This window comes from Bos taurus, chromosome 16 (assembly GCF_002263795.3).
Source record: "Bos taurus isolate L1 Dominette 01449 registration number 42190680 breed Hereford chromosome 16, ARS-UCD2.0, whole genome shotgun sequence".
Classification (NCBI taxonomy): domain Eukaryota; kingdom Metazoa; phylum Chordata; class Mammalia; order Artiodactyla; family Bovidae; genus Bos; species Bos taurus.
In genome coordinates, this window is record NC_037343.1 from 27,446,158 (window position 1) to 27,466,651 (window position 20,494).

General features: G+C 38.3%; 1 protein-coding gene across 9 annotated transcripts in view; it reads right to left on the reverse strand.

Moving 5' to 3' along the window:
- The window catches only part of NVL (nuclear VCP like), a 180,067-nt gene that overhangs the window by 123,664 nt on the left and 35,909 nt on the right, over positions 1-20,494 (reverse strand). For all 9 annotated transcript variants that reach the window (XM_059875668.1, XM_059875672.1, XM_059875671.1 and 6 more), the window contains 4 exons: positions 19,206-19,310; positions 14,051-14,113; positions 11,293-11,412; positions 9,629-9,728 (listed from right to left, as the gene is read on the reverse strand). In XM_059875668.1, coding sequence (XP_059731651.1) covers positions 9,629-9,728; positions 11,293-11,412; positions 14,051-14,113; positions 19,206-19,310 — 388 coding nt within the window. The remainder of the gene's footprint in view (positions 1-9,628; positions 9,729-11,292; positions 11,413-14,050; positions 14,114-19,205; positions 19,311-20,494) is intronic.

Sequence of the window (20,494 nt, forward strand, 5' to 3'; positions counted from 1 at the left end):
AAGGTCATCCTTTTCCCACCAGTGCCTTTGTGCTTTATTAAAAAAAAAAAGTCAATTGTCCACATATTTGTAGAAACATTGTTTTGATTCTATAATCCAATGATCTATATGTCTATGTCTATGCCAATACCATGCTGTGAAAACATCTTTTATTTTAAACATAAAAATGCAGATTTTTTTTTAAAATTTTTATTTATTTAGTTTTATTTATCTGGCTGTACCAGGTCTTAGTTATGGCATGTAAACTCTCAGTTGAGGCACGTGGGTTCTAGTTCCCTGACCAGGGCCTGAACCTGCGCCTCATGCACTGGGAGCACAGTCTTAACCTCTGGACCACCAGGGAAGTCCACAAATGTAGGTCTTAAAGCCAGATCGGCATGTCTCAAAATAAAGCTTGATATAAACAATCCCTATTGTATTTAGAAAGGATTCTTAGTTTAGGACTTTAATAATAATTTAAACTCTCTTACCAACAAACATTACATTTAGTATTTTAGAGTTTATTATTTTAAGAAATTATTTACTTACTTTATTTACAGTAAAAAGCATCCTGAGAACTTTACATGCCATAAAGTGTGCATGCTAGGGTGGGTGGGTGGGGGGGTTAGATGACTTAAACAATGCTCCAACAAAAGCTCTTATAAATTTTCATGTATTACATCATTTCTCAAAGAAAAGCTGGTTCATACTCAACAATTCGGTTTCACTACAGGCATCTTAATGATGACTGAGATTCCGATCTTTCTCCATCAGTTCCCACCCTGGTTAAGGCCAACAGATCCTTCCAGTTTTTCAGGCCTGAAATTTGGGAGTCATACTGGATTCCATTCTTCCACATCTATATTCAAGCCATTAGCAAATCCTGTCAACTCTATTATACAACATATTCAGATTCTTTCTACCCCCAGATATTACCTGATTCAAACTATCATCTTCTACTTGGATTATTTTTACAGCTTCCTAAATGGTTCCTTACCTAATTGTGTCAGAACTTTAAGTTGAAGACTCAAGATAACAATTCTTACCCTCTTCGGTTTCTAACAGAACAATTCTTAACTTTGCAATGAAGAAGTCATCAACAATTCTAAAGATTTAAGGACAAAATCCATTCGCTTACAAATCAGACAGATGCAGAACAGGAGAAACTCTTCCTCAGCTATTGATCAAAAAGCAACTGCTATCCTATACAGTTCAGTTCAGTTCAGTCACTCAGGCGTGTCTGACTCTTTGTGACCCCATGAATCGCAGCACGCCAGGCCTCCCTGTCCATCACCAACTCCCGGAGTTCACTCAGACTCACGTCCATTGAGTCAGTGATGCCATCCAGCCATTTCATCCTCTGTCGTCCCCTTCTCCTCCTGCCCCCAATCCCTCCCAGCATCAGAGTCTTTTCCAATGAGTCAACTCTTCACATGAGGTGGCCAAAGTACTGGAGTTTCAGCTTTAGCATCATTCCTTCCAAAGAAATCCCAGGGCTGATCTCCTTCAGAATGGACTGGTTGGATCTCCTTGCAGTCCAAGGGCCTCTCAAGAGTTTTCTCCAACACCACAGTTCAAAAGCATCAATTCTTTGGCGCTCAGCTTTCTTCACAGTCCAACTCTCACATCCATACACGACCACAGGAAAAACATAGCCTTGACTAGACGGACCTTTGTTGGCAAAGTAATGTCTCTGCTTCTCAATATGCTATCTAGGTTGGTCATAACTTTCCTTCCAAGGAGTAAGTGTCTTTTAATTTCATGGCTGCAGTCACCATCTGCAGTGATTTTGGAGTCCCCCAAAATAAAGTCTGACATTGTTTCCACTGATTCCCCATCTACTTCCCATGAAGTGATGGGACCAGATGCCATGATCTTCGTTTTCTGAATGTTGAGCTTTAAGCCAACTTTTTTACTCTCCACTTTCACTTTCATCAAGAGGCTTTTTAGCTATCCTATTAAGTACTCAAAAAAAGCTAAAATTTAAGAGCTAACAGTAGCAACTTTCAACTTACAGAAAATAATTTGTTACCGATGGACCTTCAATTTTCAACAATGCTGCCAAGACAATTCTATGGGGAAAAGATTAGTCTTTGCAACAAAGGATCCTGAGACACATGAATAGCCTGAAAAAGGATGAACACCTTTCTCACAACAGATAAAAATTAACTCAAAATGGATCAAAGACCTAAATATGAGCACTAAAAGTATAAAACTCTTAAGAGAAAACGTAGGAGTTAATCTCTGTGACCTCAGGATAGGCAATGATTGCTTAGGTATGATAATAGCAAAAGAAACTGATATAAAATAGAAACCTACTTACTTCTCTCCAAGTGCTCTCCATTTCAACAAGTAGCAAACTTTTTACCTAGCTTTTAGGTAAAAAAAATCTAATAGTAACCTTTGTTTATTCTCTGTCTCACATCCACATCTAATTACAGTACTTTCTATTGGTTTAACCTTCAAAATATATCCCAAAGTGGGATCAGCTCCCACTGATCACTTCTTAATTCTCCCACCACACTCACACCAATTCTGCTCTGGACCATGGATCTTCTAACTCAGATGCTCCTCTATGTTAAGAACTCCTTTGGGACTACAGTGAAATGTATGGACTCCTTGTCAAAAACTTGCTTTAATGCATAACGCAAAATGCACAGGATTACAAAGAAATCAATGGTATTAAAAGTTACCAAACTGTTAGGAAAACAAAATTTTGAATAACACATATGAAGTGAAGTCGCTCAGTCGTGTCTGACTCTTTGCGACCCTGTGGACGGTAGCCTAACAAGCTCCTCCGTCCATAGGATTTTCTAGGCAAGAGTATTGGAGTGGGTTGCCATTTCCTTCTCCAAGGGATCTTCCCAATCCAGGGATCGAACCTGGGTCTCCCACATTGTAGGCAGACGCTTTACCGTCTGAGCCACCAGGGAAGTTTCTAATAATACATGTACTTCCTTAATAATATCTTAAACAGCAAGTCTGATTAAACTAATTGTGGAGTAGTATAGATATTAACAGTATTGTGTGATATCTGCAAAGACTGTAAGGTGACAGAGAAATAGCTACAAGTTCACAGTTCCAGGTATACTCTGTCTTGTCACCAACGTTCATAATTTAGGGAAATGCTAAAATTCAGTTAGACGTTGGTGAAATTAAAAGTTTGTCACATTTAGGCTCATGTCTGCATGCGTGTGCATGCGTGCTAAGTCACGCAGTCGTGTCTGACTCTTTGTGACTCTATGGACTGTGGCTAGCCAGGCTCCTCTGTCCATGGGATTCTCCAAGTAAGAATACTGGAGTGGGCTGCCATGCCCTCCTCCAGGGATCTTTCCACCCAGGGACTGAACCTGCGTCTCCTGGCAGATGGGTTCTTTACCACTAGCACCACCTGGGAAGCCCCATGTAGGGTCCTGCTGCTGCTAAGTAGCTTCAGTCGTGTCCGACTCTGTGCGACCCCACAGACGGCAGCCCACCAGGCTCCCCGGTCCCTGGGATTCTCCAGGCAAAAACAATGGAGTGGGTTGCCACTTCCTTCTCCAATGCATGAAAGTGAGAAGTGAAAGTGAAGTCTAGATCCCTTAAATTCTAGCTACAGATCCCCAAGGTTAAGAATATCATTTTAAGTTAATTTTTGTGAAAGGCGTAAGATCTACGTCTAGTTTTTTTTTTTTTTTGCATGTGAGTGTACACCTGTTACAGCACCATTTGTTGAAAAGACTATCCTTTCTGTTAGGATACTGTCTTTGTTCCTTTGTCAAAGATCAGTCGCCTATATCTGTGTGGGTCTATTTCTGGCTTCTGTTCGGTTCCATTGATTTATCTTATCCTTTCGTCAGTACTACACTGTCTTGATTATCACAGCTTTATAATAAATATTGAAGCTGGGTAGTGCCAGTCCTCCAATTTTATTCTTTTTTGTTTATTTAAATTTTTATTTACTTTTTATATTTTGGCTGCGCTGGGTCTTTGTTGCTGAACACAGGCTTTTAGTTGTGGTAAGCAGGGGCTACCCTCCAATGGTGGTGCACAGGCTTCTCAACTGCCATGACCTCTCCTGTTTCAGAGCACAGGCTCTATAGCATGCAGGTTTCAGCAGTTGTGGTTCACGGGCCTCAATGCCAGAGGCCTGTGGAATCTTCCTGGACCAGGGATTGAACCCGAATCCCCTGCCCTGGCAAGTGAATTCTTAACCAGTGGACCATCAGGGAAGTCCCTGTTCTCTCCTTTAATACTGTGCTTGCTCTTCTGAGTCTTTTGCGTTTCCAAATAAACTTTAGCCTTTCCATATAAACTTTAGAATAAACTTGCACTTCCATATAAACTTTAGAATATAAACTTTGCCCTTCAATATCAACTTTAGAAACAAATGTTCTTTAAAAAAAACTTGCTAGGATTGTTTTGAATCTATAGACCAAACTGGGAAGACCAACATCTTGACAGCACTGAGTCTTCCTATCAGACACAAGAGGTATCTATTTATTCAGATCTTTGACTTTTTTCCATCAGAGTTTCATAGTTTGCTTCATACAGATCTTGTACATATTTTATTAACTTATACCTAAGTCCCTGTTTTTCTTTCTTTTTGGTGCTGATGTAAATGGTATTGTATTTTCAATTTCAAACTCCAATTATTCATTGCCAGCACTGACCAACTTATTTTTGAAAAAGGTGTAAAAGTGACTCAGTGGAGGAAGGAGTCTTTTCAATGAATGATGGTAGAACAACTAGATACCACAGGGGGGAAAAAAAACCTTTGACCTAAACTTTGTGCCTCACATAAGTGACCTAACAACAGATCACAGTTTAAGTGTGAAACATAACCATAACACTTTGAAAGAAAACACTGGAGACAATCTTTGCAACATAGTTTTGAAAAACAGATTTTAGACATGGTCCTCAGAAAGTAATGTATAAAAGGAAATAAGATGATGAAAAGACAAGCTATAGACTGGGACAAAGATGCAAGAAAAACTGAATCTCTCTTAGCCTTATTGATAGAAATCACAGTAACTCAAGCAAAGTCTGACAACCTCTTTAAAAATGAACATATATTTATCATATGACCCAGCAACCATGCTCCCAGGCATCTATTTCAAAGAAACAAATTATGTCCACACAAGAACCTGTATGTAGGTGTTCAGGGCAGCTTTATATGAAGCACTCAAAAACTGGAAATGAACATAATGCCCCCAAGAAGAGAATGGTTAGGCAAACCAGGACCTACCTCCACACCATAGAATATTATTCAGTACTGAAAAGGAACAGCCTATTGATACATACAAGAATTTCAATCAGTCTCATATTTTGCCACCTGATATGAAGAGTTGACTCATTGGAAAAGAATTCTAATGCTGGGAAAGATCGAAGGCAGGAAGAAAAGAGGAACACAGAAGATGAGATGGTTGGATGGCATCACCGACTCAAAGGACATGAGTTTGAGCAAATTCTGGGAGATGGTGAAGGACAGGGAAGCCTGGTGTGCTGCAGTCCACTGGGTTGCAAAGAGTCAGACACGACTTAGCAACTGAACAACATGGGCATTAGAATAGGTGAATAAAGTCAACCTACAGGTCACATTTTGTATGATTACTTTCATACAAAATTCTTAAAGTGATACAGTTATAGAGATGGAGACCAGACTAGCAGTTGCCCTGAGTTAGAGATGGGGGGAGAGAGGTGGTTATTTCCATAAAGGGACAGCAGGAAGGAGGTCTGTGTGGTGATGGAACAGTTCTTGTGTTGACTGCAATGGGATTACATGAATCCACACATGTGCTAAAACAGCACAGAAATAGACAAAATTACACAAATGTCTATTTCCTGGTTTTGATTTTGTACCATAGTTATGTAAAATGTAACAACTGGGTAAATGGAACGTCTGTGCATTATTTTTTATGATTTCCTGTGAGTTTATAAATGTTTCAAAATACAAAGTTATTAATAAAAAAAGTCATGTATTTTATAAAAAGAAAACTAGATCACATCATTCCCATTCAAAAAATCTTCACGGCAGAATAAAACCCACACCCCATACTGTGGCCTAAAAGGCCCCTTGCTCCTCTCCATTACTGACTCCCCCCCGCCCCCCGCAGGTCTTTTCACTTGAGACACACTAGCCGTGCTGGTTCTCCAAACTTGTTCTCACCTCAGGGCCTTTACACTTATTGTTTCCTACCTGGAACGCCTTCTCTCAGATTATTGTATAGCTCAATTCTTCACATTATTTGGTTTCCTGCTCATATGTCACTTCTTCTGAAGAAGGCTTCCTGGACCATCATATCTAAGTTAGCATTCCTTTCCCCAAAATAGACATTCTCCATCCTCTTACCCTGTTTTATTGGACTGCCTATTACTTATTCCCTGTTCAGCCCCAAATCAGAACATATGCAGGCAAATAAGTTTTCTGAATTGTTAACCTTTGAATTCCCAAAGCTCAGTAGGACCAGGCATATAATAAAAATTCTGTAAAAATGAGTGAAAAAGTAAATCTTCTGAGATTAAAGAAAACTATACTGATATAACTGATCCATATACAACACCAAACCGTAAGGCTGAATGTATAACTTGCACCATAACACAAAGAATATGATGAGAGAAAAATTTACATAACAAGGATTAAAGATAACTACATGTTTTTACATTCCGAATTCTCTCCCTTTGAATCTGGCTCTTCCTGTCACTGTCCTGACAGAGAACTTGTCTAATCTGGGCCTTACCTTAAAGAGGAATGGCAACTTCTGCCTTTATCTCTTGGAATCCAGCTGTTGTCTAAGAAGGGTGAGTACTCAGAGAGCCATGCTAACAGAAGTCAAGCCACATGGCGAGGCCTTGGAAGAGGACAACTGCTAAGGGAGAGGGGAGGCATAATGCCAAGGAGCACCAAGGCGTCACCTCGGAAGGGATTCTCTGGCCCAGCCATGCCTGCTGGTGGCATGTGGATCACAGATGAACCCCCTGGACAAGCCCTCCCTGAATTCCTGACCTACAAAATGAGGAACAATGCAAAAATGGTGATTTTAAGACACTAAGTATGGTAGCAGTTTGTCACGCAGCAATAGCTGACCAGTACATCAGGCAAGAGCAGATTTCTTAAAGCTAACCAGGAAAGAAGTTATAAACAACCACACAGAATGTCACAGGATAGAATACAATGGGACAGAACTGCCAAACAAGCATCAATACAAGCAGAGAGACCCAGAACATCTATTTTTAAGTTTATGTGGCTCCTCAATGTAATTGGGAGGAAGTGATGGGTGAGGTACAGAAGAGAGGAAGACAATACTCAAGGATGCTGGAAAGAACAAAACACAGGGGCCACGTGATGATTCAGCCTCCATTCACTGGCTAAGCTCAGTAGACGACTACACTCAGTTGTCCGTTTTTACAACTAAGGAGAATCTGGAGAAGGAGTTAAAAGGTGAATAAAGAGATCAGAGGAGGTGAAAAAAACATGAGGAAAGACAATGTACCCGAGTCCTTTTGAAGGAAAGGATTTTAAGTAAAATTTAAGTAATGCTGAAGGATCCACTATTTTCTAATCTACAGAGATTAAACTAAAAGATAAGATGTCTACAATAAACATGAATGAAAGATGTTGAGTGCAGTTAAAGACAGAATAGGTTATGGCAGACCCAATACTGTCTTCTTGAAATCTGCTAGAAAAGATCTGCAGCTGCTTGGAAAGGCAGGATGTAATGCTATCCAAATTTGAGACCTTCAAGGTTTCTTCTAGCATGACTCTGATTTTATGACCCAACGACTGTTCCTACTGCCAATACCTAAAGTGTGTATGACAATGATAATAATTACTTAACAGCTACTTGCCACACACTACAATACATACATAACCAACATCACTTAAGCTTTGTTGACAATACTGCCTATTAGGTATTATCATCCTCATTTTATAGATGAATAAGTACTGGTTAGCAAGATGAAGTTGGAGAAGGAAATGGCAACCCATTCCATTGCCTGGAGAATCCCAGGGACGGGGGAGCCCGGTGGGCTGCCGTCTATGGGGTCTCACAGAGTCGGACACGACTGAAGTGACTCAGCAGCAGCAGCAGCAGCAAGATGAAGTAATACATGCTCAGGATTAATGTGGTACAGTAAAGAGTAAGTACAGTGGTCGTTACCTCTGGCTCTTGGCTAGAGTTTTCTGTGCAACAGGAGTGTTTTTGTTATGCTCAAGAGATGACTCAAGGTTGGCCCCAATATAACTTCAGGATGGGGCTGGTTATCAGAATAACTAACCATCTGATTAGAGGGTTGGAACTTGTAGCCAGACATCTGGGGAGGCAGGGGGACTGAGTTCAAACACATGGCTGATGAGTAATCAATAAAAACTCTGGACATCAAACTTGAGGGAGATTCCTGGTCGATGAACACACTGATGGGACAGGAGGGTGACGTGTCCTGACTCCGTGGAGACAGGGCCTGGAAACCATACCACCTCTGAGATCTAGCCCCAAGTGTACCCTTTATAATAAACTGGAAATGTAGGTATAGTGCTTTTCTTCATTTTGTTAGTCCTTCTGGCAAATTATTGAACGTGAGGGCAGTTATGGGTATCCCCAAGTCTGTGTAGCAAGTTGGTCAGAAGTGCAGGTGTCCTGGAGACACCACGTGCAGCCAGCATCTGAAGCAGGGCAGTCGTCCAGACGACTCACCCCTTAACTTGCAGGTTCTGGCACTAACTCTAAGTGGTTAGTGTCAGAACTGAACTATATATAACCTACTCAGTTGGTACAGACTAGTTAGGGTTGAAAGAGAAGAGTTGGTAAGATGTGAAGTGCTACAGCCAGGACTCATACCCAGTTCTGCCGAACTCAAAGGAAATATCTCTAATTCAAAGATAAGAGTCTAATTCAAAGGTGTTAAACCATAACACCTTTCCATTTTTCTTTTTAAAATGAAATGGTATACAATTCATGAAGATTTTAGTATCTGTACTAACTTATGAGAAACGAAAAATTGTATCAGCTTGGAAAACTGAAAAACCCATTTCAGCAATTAAAGTCCCATGTCACTGCTGGCAGACACAGTTAGAAACCTCAGTGCAGGGCAGCTATGAGAGTCACTCATATGGATGGCGAAGTATCGAACAATACGAAAACAATTTAGGACCCAAAGTATAAGCCACCTCTATTCATTATTTCTGAAGTTTTGAGCCTTTCCCAGAGGACTTAAGCTTTTTAACAATTTAAAAAATGAGTTAAGTGCAGGTATATGGATAAGCTTCTAGGATAAAACCTTAAACACCCACCTTCAACCTTCAGATACAGTGAAAAAGAGCCTGGTTCCTGTGTCCTATAAGCTTGAGAGGAACCACAGGATATAAATCCTGATAATACTTCACGGTCAAAGTGTATGTTACAAGTGTTCTTGGCCAACAAGACAACTTGCTGTCCACCAACACAGAAAAAGTCTTACAGAATCCAGGCCATACCACCAAACACACACACACACATATCCATTTAAAAAAAATTATAGGTGACTTAAATGCTTCCTAAAGTTTTATTCCAACTTATGAACCAAAAAGGGATTCCCCAAACTTAATCTTTCTTTACTAGGATGTATGTAAATTATACTGTTTGTAAATGCTGGAAGTTTTTAGACTTAGCTGTTTTATAATCTTCTTTCTTACCTGGTCTGTTAGTGGCTGCCATAATAAAAACTTGCTGACGTGTTTCCAGACCATCCATCTCTGTAAGCAGCTGATTCACCACTCGGACACTTGCCCCTGTCTAAAACAAATAAATATAGCTCCATCAGTTCCTAATAAAAAGAACAACACACTGCTATTTTTTTTTCATACAAAACATTGTAATTGCTAACTTGAATGAAAGTTTCTGTCAAAAGATATAATATCATTTCCAGAAGTCACTGTATCTGATCACTGTGCAAAACATGTTCTTGTCAGAGTGCTTCCCCCGCAATCCTGCTACTATCCACAATTCAGATGAGGAAACCAAGGCTGAGAGAGGCTCTTCGTCCAAGGTCTCAAAGCTAGATAAAGATAGAAATGAAATTCAGTCTCAGGCTCAGCTAGTCCCAAAGTTTTACGCTTCTGAGTCAGTTGAAGAAGCAACAGCTGAGAATTCAAAATCCTGTGATAAACCATAATGGAAAAGAATATGAAAAGAAATGTACATGTGTATAACTGAATCAATTTGCTTTAATACAATTAATATTATATATATTAATTGCATTAATATTAAATATTAATATAATAACATAAATATTAATGCACTAAATATCAATATTAGTATAATTAATACCATCAGTTAGCTTTAATACAAATTAATACAACACTGTAAATCAATTATACATCAATAAAATAAATTTTTAAAAAAGATCTAACAGCTACAGTGAATTTCCCTTTAGGCAAATCTAGACTCAGCTCTCGTTTTTAAGGTATTTAAAGATTTTTTTGATGTGGACCATCTTTAAAGTTTTTATTGAATTTATTACAATATTTTTTGTTTTAGGTTTTGGTTTCTTGGCTACAAGGCATGTGGGAGCTTAGATCCCTGACCAAGGATGAAGCGTGCACCCCTTGTATTGGTATGTGAAGTTTTAACCACTGGACTGCCAGGGAAGTCCCAAGACTCAGTGTTTGGATGCCAGATCAGACTCCCCAGGACACTGGATATCCAGAGCTATCAGCTGGGACGCTGAGGCCTTTTCTCTTTTCCGTGAAGCATGTAATACAAAGCTCAGGGCAACATCCAAGAGAAAGGTTATGTATTTTTTTATACTATGCTTCACTACTCTTCCAGCTCTTTATAACAGTATTCCTGAGACCTATTTCTGAGCACTCATTGTACTGAAATTTCTAAGAACAGTGACTCACAGTAGTAATGCAAGTGGTATTTAATGCAGATCAATTCATATCTTCCCCAGATAGAAATGGTGCTGAATCTTAAAGCATATTATCTGACCCTACTTAGAGTACATGATGTCTGAAATTATATTTTCTACTGTTTCAGGAACCTTGAAAAGAATAATCAGATTACAAGGTAAGCTATCCAGAACTAACATTCCATTCCCAACAACACACTTGTGTCAAACAGGTATGACAAACCAAAATAATACACAGGAAAACAAAATGAATACAGAGACTAATAAAAATAAAACTGTTATCCTTAAGCCGTTTTCAAATTACTAGCTTTCTTCACTTAAACAGTCTCAGCGTTCTCAAGGAATGACTTTATAAAACAACTATTTGAACTCTACATAACTTTACAAGAAGTTAAAAAAGGTTTGGTGCTTCAAAAAAATCTGTAATCACTAAACTATGATACCTACCTCCCGGGCTGATCTTCGAGGGCATAAGGCATCCACTTCATCAAAGAATATCACACAGGGTGCTGAGTTCTTGGCTCGTTGAAAAACCTGTCGCACAGCACGCTCACTCTCACCAACATACTGACCATACACAGAATGGAAATAAAATGTAGAAACAATTCAACTTTGGAGTTTGGGCCAAATTATAGTAATACTAGTTTTAAATGACATGTATATATCAGAGTTCAAAAAGCATTAGGTCAAACCACAGACAACAGCTGACATTTAACCATTTTGACCTATAAAAATAGTTTTATTTGGTTCGACTTCGTAAAATTAAGTCTTATTTAAACTTATTACAAATTTCCTCATTTATAAAATGAAGACTAAATAGAATATAAGGTCTCTTCTAGGTCAAGAAAAATTCCACAATTCTATGGCATTTTAGAACTGATCAAAGCTTTATGCATATAAAACACCCAGCATATATTTTCATTAATTCAACAGTATTTTAAATGCAAAGAGGACAACTTACTGTCCTACTGTTGTTTCTATATAGGTCATCTTGCTAAAGGAAGAACTCATGATCATAATATAGCATCAGAGGAGGCAAATCAAGCCAGCTAGATATCTACCAGGTTTCATAAATGCATACTGTATGGTAAAATCAAAATACAAAGCAATTCATAGGCAGCTATAACATTAGAACTAACTAAAATAAAAAGTTATATGTAAAATAGTTTCACTTTTAGCTAGGCACAAAAAATTATTTGTGTAAAATTTCAACCTAGTTAACTAAGAAAAGCTTTTTTTCTAATATTGCTAAATAAGACAGAATCTGAAAACATCTTTACAACACCAATTATATCTAAAGTATCTTTTATATTACTGTATGACTACATGGCCATATGAAAGTAAGGCACAGAAGACATCAGAGATGACAGCGATTAAAGCACTTCTGTTTTCTATCTGAGGAGATCTCCTTTTCTTCAGATCTGTCCTATAGCTTTCATTGTACTTTGCCTTACTCTGCTTCTCTCACAGGACCTGCTTTTCCAACCTACCTCAACACAGTTCTTGCAGTCTAAACGATCATTGATCTTTCTTCCCATCGCTCTCTCATCTCTTATAGCACCTCCTACTGTTGTAATTTCTGAGCTATTCTACAATACCTTCACCATATTACAACATAAGTCCTTGGAAAGCAGAAGCCATGACCATTTCTAATTTTTCTGTGACCATAACATCCTGCACAGTGTACAAATACAGCAGACCAATTTAGTTTCCTGAAAAAATCTAAATTAACAAAAATTAAATTTGGAATGCTGAACTGAAACATTCAGTAGATATTTTAAAATTATTATCATTTTAAACTAATTGATTTTGGCTGCACTGGGTCTTTGTTGCTGCACTTTGACTTGTATATAATGCTCAACTTAAACATCTATCCAGAAAAAAAACTGAGTTTTTATTTTTTTCAAATTTCTAATTGAAGGATAATAATTGCTTTACAATACTATGTTGGTTTCTGCCATACATCAACATGAATCAGCCATAGGTATACATATTTCCCCTCCCTCTTGAACCTTCCTCCTATCTCCCAATCCATGCATCCCTCTAGGTTGTAACAAAGTTTTTAAAACTGTGGTTATAAGTCATTCAATAGACTACTACACATAAAACTAATAACTAGAGGCAATATATCAACAAGGAAAATATTATAATGTTTAACAAAAATAACAAAATCAAGTTATAAAAGAACACATAACATTTATAAAAAGTGGCTTTGTTTTTATAGTTCCAAACATATAATGAAAGTAGACATAATAATGTAATGAATCCCAAATACCTCCATCACCCAGCTTCATAATTATCAACACAATTCATGACCAGTTTTATTTCATCTAAACCCTGTCCACTTTCTTTCTTCTTGTTATTTTGATGGAAAGCCCAGACATCATAACTTTATTTATAAATATTTTACTACCCCTAAAAGATAGTAGTTTTAACATTAACTACATGACTACCACACTTAAAAGTTATTTTCTTAATATAGGGATAAATATAAAATATATAGTAAATGTAAAAAGTGCACTGAATGAATTGAAAAAGGCTTTTTAAACAAATGATACCATTTTCATTTCTTCTTTCTTTGAATATTATAGAATGGCATTTTTACTTTTCACAGGCATAAACAGGAAATAAGAAATTCAAAGTCTCAAACTTGAGATACAAATTGCTTAAATGCAGAAAGAAGTTATTATATAGTAAATACTTCAGTGATTTCTTTCCCTCTAAGTATTTTTATTTATTAATCCTTAGCTCATCTGAAGGAAAGCAGGTTAGGAGTCTGACGACAAAGATTCAAATGTCAGCTCCACTAACTCCAAGCTATTGGGCACTGGCCAAGTTATGCAACTCCTCAAAACTTAAGTTTCCTTATCTGTGAATCAGGGCAACAATAATATGTACCTCACAGGGTTGTTGAAGAATAATACATGTAAAGTGCTTGACAAATTCAGAGTTAACACTTTAAAATGTTGACTATTTTGATTATTTCCATTTTGCTGGTGAAAAAATTTAGGCTCAGATGTTAACAGACTTAATTAAGAAAGCATTTATACACAGTGAACAGTATAGCAAAGCAAAGCTCAATCTCTTCACTCCTAATGCAGTGATTTTACCAAAATACCATGACTATTTCAACAATCTGAGGACCCTGTACTCTGACCATTACTTTTCCTAATAAAAAATAATAGCTAATGCCACAGCAACTTACCATGTTTAGTAATTCAGGGCCCTTGACAGATATAAAATTTAACCCCGACTCATTTGCAACAGCCTAGTAAGAGAAAAAAGACATAAATAAGACAAGGATACAATAAAATACTAAAAATATGTGATAATACAAGGAATTTTTTTTTTAATACAAGGAATTTTTGCTGTTTATCTCTATTTCCCCCTTTTCATAGCTGCCTCTTTCTCATTAGAAGGACAATAGACAAATGGGAATAAAAAGAAACTCAATACTTTTCACAAACTACTCAGACAAAATTTAGATGAAAATGACCAGAAACATTTATGTAAATCTTTTGTTTGCATAAATGTGGTACACGTAAGCATATTTGAAGCCTGAGTTTAGAATCCTAGTAAAATCATAATCTCACTGGGCACAAATGCCCTGCCCAATGAAAGCAATCAGTCATTCATTCATCTATAATCCAAAATTCAAAAGCATCAATATTAGTCTTTATGGTACTTCAGTCAGTTCAGTTGCTCAGTTGTGTCCTACTCTTTGCGACCCCATGGACTGCAGCACGTCAGGCATCCCTGTCCATCACCAACTCCCGGAGTTTACTCAAACTCATGTCCATTGAGTCGGTGATGCCATCCAACCATCTCATCCTTTGTCGCCCACTTCTCCTCCTACCATCAATCTTTCCCAGCATCAGGCTCTTTTCCAATGACTCAGTTCTTTGCAACAGGTGGCCCAAGTATTGGAGTTCAAATTAGTCCCTCCAATGAATACCCAGGACTGATTTCGTTTAGGATGGACTGGTTGCATTTCCTTGCAGTCCATGGGATGCTCAAGAGCCTTCTCCAACACAATTCAAAAGCATCAATTCTTCGGCGCTCAGCTTTCTTTATAGTCCAACTCTCACATCCATACATGACTACTGGAAAAACCATAGCTTTAACCAGATGGACCTTTGTTGGCAAATTAATGTCTCTGCTTTTTAATATGCTGTCTAGGTTAGTCATAACTTTTCTTCCAAGGAGCAAGCGTCTTTTAATTTCATGGCTGCACTCACCACCTGCAGTGATTTTGGAGCCCAAGAAAACAAAGTCTCTCACTGTTTCCCCATCTATTTGCCATGAAGTGATGGGACCAGATGCCATGATCTTTGTTTTCTGAATTCTGACTTTTAAGCCAACTTTTTCACTCTCCTCTTTCACTCTCATCAAGAGGATCTTTAGTTCTTCTTTGCCTTCTGCCATTAAGGGTGGTGTCATCTGCATATCTGAGGTTACTGATATTTCTCCTGGCAATCTTGATTCCAGCTTGTGCTTCATCCAGCCCAGCATTTCTCATGATGTACTCTGCATATAAGTTAAATAAGCAGGGTGACAATATACAGCCTTGATATACTCCTTTCCCAATTTGGAACCAGTCTGTTGTTCCATGTCCAGTTCTATCTGTTGCTTCTTGACCTGCATACAGATTTCTCAGGAGGCAGGTCAGGTGGCCTATATTCCCATCTCTTGAAGAATTTTCCATAGTTTGTTGTGATCCACACAGTCAAAGGCTTTGCTACTGCTGCTGCCAAGTCACTTCAGTCGTGTCCAACCCTCAGTGACCCCATGGACCGCAGCCTTCCAGGCTCCTCCGTCCATGGGATTTTCCAGCCAAGAGTACTGGAGTGGGGTGCCATTGCCTTCTCTGCAAAAGCTTTGACATAGTCAATAAAGCAGATGTTTTTCTGGAACTCTCTTGCTTTTTCAATGATCCAACGGATGTTGGCAATATGATCTCTGGTTCCTCTGCCTTTTCTAAATCCAGCTTGAACATCTGGAAGTTCATGGTTCACGTACTGTTGAAGTCTGGTTTGGAGAATTTAAAGCATTACTTTGCTAGTGTGTGAGATGAGTGCAATTGTGTGGTACTTTGAGCATTCTTTGGCATTGCCTTTCTTTGGGACTGGAATGCAAACTGACCTTTTCCAGTCCTGTGGCCACTGCTGAGTCTTCCAAATTTGCTGGCATATTGAGTGCAGCACTTTCACAACATCATCTTTTAGGATTTGAAATAGCTCCACTGGAATTCCATCACCTCCACTAGCTTTGTTCATGGTGATGCTTCCTAAGGTCCACTTGACTTTACATTCCAGGATGTCTTGCTCTAGGTGAGTGATCACACCATCGTGATTATCTGGATCATGATCTTTTTTGTATAGTTCTTCTGTGTATTCTTGCCACCTCTTCTTAATCTCTTCTGCTTCTGTTAGGTCCATAACTTTTCTGTCCTTTATGGTACTTACAGATTATTTTTTTAATAAAGATTAAGCTGTATGGTTTAAAGCCACTGATAGCAAATAAGGAGAAATATATGGTGATACATTTAGAAGAATCCAAAAACTATACTGTGAATGCAGAGATGAAATCTAAATAAAATCACTCAAAATTTCAAAACGATCAAGGAATAAAGCTCCTTTCTATGTTTAAAACTTGATATCTGAGTTCAAGATCTGTGTTCAACACACTCCTCAGCATCTCCACTTGGAACTTTTCCATTTGGATCTTATAGGAATTTCAAGTCTGTCATTTCCAAAGCAGGACTCCTGAATCTCCCCTAACACTCCAAACCCCACACCCCAAACTCTTTTCCTCCTCATCCAAGTAAATATATTTTCTAAGCCAAAGCCACGGTGTCTCCGCTTGATCTCTTGTTAGATCAGTGAGCCCATATGGAAGTTCTACTGGCTCTAATGCTAAAACGTAGGTGAGTCTGTCACTTCCTATTTGTCCACTATACCATCACCTTCATCCACATCATGTCCTATTGTCTGAACAGGCAAAAAACCCAGATCAAATCAAACCCCCAAAACCCTGACTACTTTCCCTCTTGTCTTCCTCCAGTCCATTTTCCACTTAACTGTCAAGGAATTCTTAAAAATGTAAATAAGAGGGGAGGGATAAACTGGGAGATTGCAACTGACATGCACACAGTATCATACATAAAATGGGTAACTAATAAGAACCTGAGGTGCAAATATAACCAATTCAAAAACAAACAAACCTGACAAGGCACCCAGGCCAGGGAACTGCATCAACCCAGTGAATCCACATATTAGCTTGCAGGACCTTCCTTCTGGCTAAAGTTTTCTAAAACTGTTGTGAAAAAATGCAGACCAACAACCCCCTCCTTTATTCTCATCCGCTCCCAAACTCCTTTACAGCAATGCTGTATAAGAGTACTAGAAGCATTAAGCAAGAAAATTTAATGACATAAGTAAAAATAAGTTTAAAAAATTTTACATGTATACACACACACATGAGCAAATGGCACTGTGGATATTTGGTATTTACTGAAGAGCCACAAATTATTTGGCTGCTGTGAAACTTAGTAAAAATGCCATTGGTTTTATTTTTTGATTCTATAATTTTATTTTTAATCAATTAATTTATTTTTGGCATCAATTTTAATTTGTTTACAAGTAATCCAAATGTCTTTAAAAGGTGATAAGGGTTAAGTAAATTATAGATGGAATATTATACAGACACTAAAAACCATGACTAATGTAAGTTTACAAATAACAAAAATGACTCTAGTAAGCTTGATTCCAAAGGGAAGGTAGGAATCACAAAAGACTGAGAAAACTGCCCAGATGATTACTGGGGGCAGGAGGGAAAGCCACAAAACTTAAAAAGTGTCAAAAATATGATTAACAAAATAAGAAGGCCCAAAATACTGATAAACTACAAATATAACAGATCTTACTATATGAAGAGTGATTAAAAGAAAATCACATGCATGTCAGTAGGAAAACAAAGGATATGAACAAACAATTCATCAAGAAAAAAGCCAATAAAACACATTATTTTTAAAAACACACTGCTGCTGCTGCTGCTAAGTCGCTTCAGTCGTGTCCGACTCTGTGCGACCCCAGAGACCGCAGCCCACCAGGCTCCGCCATCCCTGGGATTCTCCAGGCAAGAACACTGGAGTGGGTTGCCATTTCCTTCTCCAATGCATGAAAGTGAAAAGTGAAAGTGAAGTCGCTTGGTCGTGTCTGACTCTTAGCGATCCCATGGACTGCAGCCCACCAGGTTCCTCAGTCCATGGGATTTTCCAGGCAAGAGTACTGGAGTGGGGTGCCATATTTTTAAAACATAACTTAAAACCTGGAAGATAACCATGTTTACCTATAAGACTGTCAAATATTAAAAACAGTGTCAACGGCTACTGCTAATTCAGGGTGCTGGGGAAACAGATACTCATACTCTACTGGAAGGGGAGAAACTGGCACAAACTTCTTAGGAGACACTTTGGTAACGGATCCAATGCACCTGGGTAACGAAGTATTTTGATGGAGTGGTAATGGATCAAAACCTTTGAACGCATGCATTCTTTTCACTAAAGAAATATTCAGGAGTGCACTCTACTAAAATTACCCATCAAAGTACAAAAACGTCAGCACAGGACTGTTTCATGCAGTGTTGTTTAAACGGGATCATTTCATGAACTATAGAGCATCTTTATAGCAGAATACTCTGCAGGTATTAAGAACACTAATGTTTATCTATGTATATTGACATGGGAAGATGTTCAAGAAGTATCGCTGAGTGAGAAATCCATGTTTAAAAATCTTAGAGTTGTACATATATGTGTAAAAGTTATGTATGTTATCTTGATATGTAAGTGGAGAATAACATCTGGAAGGACTAACAACAAAATGAAATTATTAGCAGGGAAGAAAGAGGGGATTATAAGTAATGCTTTCCCCTTTTGCTTATCTATTTTTTCTGTTAATACTGTAAAAAACGAAGTTTTCAAAATAACAACTGCAATAAGGAATGCAGAAAAAAATACTTCACTTATAAATAACTATACCAAGGCAGGAAACAATCTTAGCTACAAACTACAACTATGTGATAATGCTCATTAAAATCAATATAATACATAGAATATACAATTTCTGTTAAAATCGATAGGGTTTTGATGTATTAAAATTTTTCTTTTCTAAATTTTCAATGATATTATCTTTTGTAATTCAAATCAAAGTGGGAAACTTTCATGAAGAAAATTTGCTAGTCTTTCCAAAATGAACTTCTAATAGAAACTATGCAAAATTATCCCACTGTAACATTTAAAGTTGAATTCATATTACCCTGATAGTAAGAAACAAAACACATGCCACTGATTTATGCCATACCTTTGCGAGCAGAGTTTTCCCACAGCCAGGAGGACCAGCCAGGAGGACTCCAGCTGGAGTCACCAAGCCAAGAGCTCTGAACTGATCTGGGTTACGTACTGGTGCCTGGAAAACACAATCCCAACATCGACCTGTTACAAATGTCCACTCTATACTGCATATTCAAATTATCTCTAGATGCCTATTTTCAACACTGATTGTGAGGCCTGAAGATAAGAACAGGGCTTAGCATAGAGTGCTTCCCTCTGTTCCCAGCATGAGGTAAAGGGTGATAAATTTAAAATCCTTGCTCTTAAAAAATTTATACTTAAATGTAAGTTCTGGGAACATTTTAGATACAATATTTCAACATTTTAAACTCGGAAATTTTTAGAAAATGTCTCTAGATTTCTAGGCTATAAAAATTTTAGGCACTGCTCCCCTTTAAGAAATCAGAAGCAGAAGTACTCCATGTAGTCAACAGCAGGAGATACCTGTTCACTATCATCTCCATGTATTTTCTTTTAATATTTACACACCTCTAAGGGAAAAGTTCATGCAAAGACGGGCACAATAAAGGACAGAAATGGTACGGACCTAACAGAAGCAGAAGCGATTAAGAGGAGGCGGCAAGAATACACAGAAGAAATATACAAAAAAGATCTTCACAACCCAGATAATCACAATGGTATGATTACTCACCTAGAGCAAGACATCCTGAATGCAAAGTCAAGTGGGCCTTAAGAATCATCACTACAAACAAAGCTGCTGCTGCTGCTAAGTCACTTCAGTCGTGTCCGACTCTGTGAGACCCCACAGATGGAAGGCCACCAGGCTCCCCTGTCCCTGGGATTCTCCAGACAAGAACGCTGGAGTGGGTGCCATTTCCTTCTCCAATGAGTGAAAGTGAAAAGTGAAAGGGTAGTTGCTCAGTTGTGTCCGACTCTTAGCGACCCCATGGACTGCAGCCTACCAGGCTCCTCCGTCCATGGGATTTTCCCCGCAAGAGTACTGGAGTGGGGTGCCATTGTCTTCTCCAAAGCAGAGGTCATAGAATTCCAGTGGCGCTATTTCAAATCCTAAAAGATGATGCTGTGGAAATGCTGCACTCAATATGCCACCAGTTTGGAAAACTCAGCAGTGGCCACAGGACTGGGAAAGGTCAGTTTTCATTCCAATCCCAAAGAAAGGAAATGCCAAAGAATGCTCAAACTACCACCCAATTGCACTCATCTCACACACTAGCAAAGTAATACTCAAAATTCTCCAAGCCAGGCTTCAAAAGTACGTGAACCATGAACTTCCAAATG